Source organism: Pundamilia nyererei, unplaced genomic scaffold (assembly GCF_000239375.1).
Source record: "Pundamilia nyererei isolate P.nyererei 1_Seehausen unplaced genomic scaffold, PunNye1.0 scaffold00225, whole genome shotgun sequence".
In the NCBI taxonomy this organism is placed as follows: domain Eukaryota; kingdom Metazoa; phylum Chordata; class Actinopteri; order Cichliformes; family Cichlidae; genus Pundamilia; species Pundamilia nyererei.
In genome coordinates, this window is record NW_005187626.1 from 448,037 (window position 1) to 452,631 (window position 4,595).

Here is a 4,595-nt window from a genome sequence, read left to right on the forward strand (position 1 = left end):
CTCTGTCTCACCTGTGCCTCTGTCTCACCTGTGCCTCTGTCTCACCTGTGTCTCAGGGTCTGTGCCTCACTCTGCTGCTGCTGGCCATCTTTAAGAAGGCTCTGCCGGCGCTCCCCATCTCCATCACCTTCGGCCTCGTCTTCTACTTCTCCACGGACTTCCTGGTTCAGCCCTTCATGGACAACCTGGCCGCTCACCAGTTTTACATCTGAAACAAAGCTCCGCCCATCTCACCCCCCTCTTCGTTATCTCGCTGGACTGCTGCCTTTTGTTGATGCAACGCACAAAGATTGTTTCCTGCGCTCGTCCTCAGACCACAGGAACTGATGTAGGAGTGTGTGGAAGGTGGGCGTGGCTGTTACCTGGTTGTTTCTGCTCAGGTTGTTTCTACGTCACCTGCTGACTGATATTTAAACCCTGTCTGTAGTCTCTGTCGTGTTTCTGAAGCCGTGATGGTGATGTCACCACGACTTTCTGTGATTGGCTGACGTTCCCGTCATTCTTCACTTAATTTAAGCTCATCGCTCTAACTTCAGGAAACAGGTGGGATGTCTGATTGGGTCATGTGACCTAATGAAACTTACCTGAGGGACGAGCTCACTTTGAGTGAAGCGCTTCAGGGCCATGACCTGAAACCCTGAGAGGCCGAATCTAAAAAGTGCAGTGGGAGGAGTCTGAAGCAGCTGCTGAGCGCTGTGATTGGGTATTTCCTGCTGACACGCTTTTATCCAGAAGGATGTTTGTTATTCTTATTATTTTGTTATTTCATCTTTAATTAAGCAGGTAAACCTAAAGGAGACACGAGGTCTCGTTTTCAAGAGCGACAAAACTGGGAATGAAACAAAAGACGGGATTTAAATTTTGATCGAGAAGGGAAAAAAGGTTAAAAAATAAAAGTGCAAACTGGGTTTCCTGTCTTTGTATTTGAGTGTTTGGGGCTGCGTACGTCAGCGATGCCGCCTCACTGAAACATTTATAAACATTATAAACCTGAACATAGAACGAATTCATCATTAACAGCTGCAGCCGCACTCGCAGCGTCACAGATGCCTGCAGCTTCAGTGTCAGAGGTCACACGTGGGTCTATTCTGACCTTTCATTGGACAATCGAGCGAAGAGCCGTGAGCACAGCTGGAAACAGTAACGCTGACATAATTAGGCTGCTGTTAATGAAAGCTGGAACTCTTCTGCTCGTTTCCAGCTCCGTGTTTTGATTCTCCCACAGCAGCTTTGCATGATTCCCAGTTCGTAATCATCCTTCTTTACCTGACACCGCACCTCAGTGCAGCCAGCCTGTCTGAAACGAGCCGTTTCAGGTGTTTATGCTGGCTCTTTTCTGATTGGCTGCTCTCGTAAACAAGTGCGTTGGGTTTCTCCCCTCTCAGTGACATCATCCAGATCCAGAGTGTAAAAAAACAGAGACACTGGGTGTTCAGAGCAGCCTGAGCTGAACGAGCTCATGGTTACTGTGAACGTCTCGTTAGGAGCCGATGGCGTGCACAAAGTGTTCTCACACAGTTTCCCACTTCCTGTGCAGACAGGAAGCATACAGCTGGATGTTTTTGTGCGTTTGTGGCAGCACTGCTCAGATTTTCAAACAAAACAAAATTTGCTCTTTTTTAACTGACTAATTATAACTTTAATATATTTATTTTAGCCGTTTTCTTTTTAATGCATTTTCTGAACACAAACAGAAACACTGAATTTTGGGCCTGGCGGGACGCCGTACAGAGACGGAGCAGGTGCTTTCTGGATGATTCCATGTTTAATAATCTGCTGTAGCTTCAACACTACCTGGGCGGGTCTTAAATGTTCCAGTTCTTTGTTTTTGTGCAATAAATATAATCTGGTTTTTTAGCCTTGTTTGGCTCCTGATTTTGGTTTCCTGTCGTGTATTCAGTGTTTTCATTCTTACAATAAAAATTATTTTTCTTGTCAAACTGATTTCGTCTTTTAAAGCTTACATTTAGTTCCAGATTATTTGTCTGGAAACTGCATTAAACAAATGTTCGCACCCATTTCCCCCTCAAACATCCAGAACATTCATATTTAAATCTCAGAACAGTTAAATCTCATATTTGAAAATAATTTTGTTTTTAAACGTACAAATTAAAGTTACAAATTCTTGAAAGCATTTTCCTCAAACTGCTGTGATCTTACGTCCCCTCCTCGCTCTTCATGAGGTTTTTATTCATCTTTTTTACCCCATTTAACAAATTTTTCTCTTTAACTTTGAAAGAACTTTTCACTAGTAGCACAGAGCAGAATCAGCCTTTCAGAATAAAAGCCCAGAGCACAGTACGTTTTTCCACATCCTTTATTTTTAATTAAAAAAAGAAAACAAACAGAAACGGGCTTCGACCAATGAGGCTCTTCAATTTCTCTCCTCAAACTGGGATTTGTTCTTCAGCAGGAACGCAGCCAGGTACTCGATGGGGTTCGGCGGTCTGAAAGAGGAAACAAACCTTCAGCGGAGGCATTTTAGGCAGAGTGAGACCAGAAAGTTCAAAACATGAATTTTAACGAGTAAATATTTCCTGAATGAGACGACAGGACGAGCTCGCGCAGACTGCAGGTCACAGCGGCGCACGGATGCACTTCTGGGAGTCTGAGTGGAAAACACATGGACGAGGTTCAACACGTCGACCACGCTGCCGCCGCCAATCAGAGCGCCATTAAACAAGAAGCACCGAAGCTGTCGCCCAGCACGGAATTACAAACTATCCCTACTGCTGAGGATCTGCTTCCGTAGTTATGCTGCAATAGGTGCAGGCTGCTGGGGATTCCCATGATGCACTGGGTGCTTCTTCACTCACTATGTGTTAATAGACCTCTGCTGCTCTTGTTTGGGAGGACATGGTTTGAAATTTCAGAATCCAGCAAGGCGTTTGTTTCTTCTACACCGGAGCGCTGATCCAGGAAGCAACTCCAAACTTTGCTCCGCACTTCCTGAGCTCTTGAAACACTTATAGCCCCGCCCATCTGTACTCGTGCAGCAGGCTAATAGTACGTCAGTCTGTATGAATAAATGTTATTAACACAGCAGCTCCCTCCGGTTCTGCTGCAGGTAGACATGTCCATGTTTCTGATTGGTCGCAAGCTGCCAACTCTGTTTGTGTGTGTGTGTACCTGTCCTTGGCGAGCACCGACAGCCCCTGCAGCAGGATCGGGACCACCGTCTGGTCCAGGTACGCCCGGGTCGGCAGCGCCTGCAGGTCCACTTTCTGCTTCGACATCTTCTCTGCGCTCGCCTTCTCGTTCTCCACCGTCCTCTGAGGAGCAGCAGCAAAGCATGCTGGGAGTTTGCGGCAGGCTTCACATCAAGCACAGGGCTGTGTGTGTCTGTGTGTGTTTTACCTGGATGTTGTCTGTCAGGCCATACTCTGCGTGTGGGTTTTCAGAAACCTGCAGGAGGATTTTAAACACTTTGATCAGAGAAACAGGTCACACGTGTGTGTTTGTGTGTGTTACTCACAGGTGTGTGTCCCTCCATGGACTGCTCCACCTCTGTGTGATCTGAAACACAAAGAAGAGCTGCTGAAAACTGTGCGTGCAGCTGCTGCACAGAGACACCATGAGCACCCCAACGATTCATTTATCAGTCCTGCTTGTATTTGATTCATAGGTGGTCAAATTCAATTAACACGTGACTGGTTTAACCATTTCAGCTCCACACAAATGGTTTCCCCTCTGTGCTGCCAGATAGACGAGCCTAAAGTGGCTGATTTTTCCATTAAGTTTGGCACAAACTAACTCACATCTATAACTGTATCGATGCTGACCCCGGCGGATTGATAAAAAAGCTCAGGAATAACAAACAGGTGCAAAAATACACCCGTTTAAATACAGAGAAGTGAAGAGTCGCAGAAATGGACATTTTCTGAATGGAGTTTGGCGTAGATGAACTTTATACGGAACATCTTCAAGTCTGTTTGCGGAATTAACGCCGTCGAAGGAAAATCTCTGAACGTCTTTGTTTCCAGGAGGAAGCCTGTGGAGCAAAGAGCGGCTCAGCTCGTTTCTCCCGGGCTGTCTCCGTTATCGGCACCGAGCCTGCGCCGCGCTGCAGGCGGGCTAGCTTAGCCCCGCATTAACGCTTCTTTTCTGCCAAATTAACTTCTCCTGAAGCGGAAACCGACCTGCTGAGACTCAAAGCGACCATTAAACAACGAAATCAACCGGAATCACGGAGCAAAGAACCCGAATTACAACGAAAAACGCCATCAATGGCTAACAATCAACCTACCGTCCGCCATGTTTGTTGTGGATCCGGCGTACCAATGCTTCCGGTCTCCTCAGCGGCACTTCAAAATAAAATACCCTTTATTTATTCATAATTTGACACAATAAATTATACTGTTGGTTTTCTGTATCATTTATATCATTTCGTATATACAAAGAGCATAGAAATAACTCAGGAAGAACGGTTGTCATAAAAAGAGAGCACAGACAAAATAAAACAAGGTTAATTTAATCATCTGAAGTAATTTGTAAAGCAGACACCGCTTCTGCTGTAACCAGTGTTGGGAAGGTTACTTTTAAAATGTATTCCATTACAGAATACAGAATACATGCCCCAAAATGTATTCTGTAAC

The 4,595-nt window shown here is 45.5% G+C and overlaps 2 protein-coding genes across 2 annotated transcripts in view; one reads left to right on the forward strand and one right to left on the reverse strand.

Annotated features, from left to right (window-relative positions):
• Nucleotides 1–1,639, forward strand: part of psen2 (presenilin 2) — a 6,140-nt gene extending 4,501 nt beyond the window's left edge. The window contains exon 11 of the mRNA XM_005748590.1: nt 57–1,639. Within this exon, the coding sequence (XP_005748647.1) occupies nt 57–212 (156 nt within the window). The 3' untranslated portion in view covers nt 213–1,639. The remainder of the gene's footprint in view (nt 1–56) is intronic.
• A 663-nt stretch (nt 1,640–2,302) lies between these two features.
• dpy30 (dpy-30 histone methyltransferase complex regulatory subunit) lies at nt 2,303–4,330 on the reverse strand. Its single transcript, XM_005748591.2, has 5 exons — nt 4,247–4,330; nt 3,476–3,516; nt 3,358–3,405; nt 3,130–3,272; nt 2,303–2,447 (listed from the first exon to the last, which is right to left on the reverse strand). The coding sequence occupies exons 1-5, from the start codon at nt 4,254–4,256 to the stop codon at nt 2,375–2,377; spliced, it is 315 nt and encodes a 104-aa protein (XP_005748648.1). The 5' UTR covers nt 4,257–4,330; the 3' UTR covers nt 2,303–2,374.
• Nucleotides 4,331–4,595: the final 265 nt, after the last annotated feature.

Coding starts and splice junctions, on each gene's coding strand:
- dpy30 (XM_005748591.2), bottom strand. Junction 3,406..3,475: donor CCATGGAGGGACACACACCT/GTGAGTAACACA, acceptor ATCCTCCTGCAG/GTTTCTGAAAACCCACACGC. Junction 3,273..3,357: donor GCCTGACAGACAACATCCAG/GTAAAACACACA, acceptor GCTGCTCCTCAG/AGGACGGTGGAGAACGAGAA.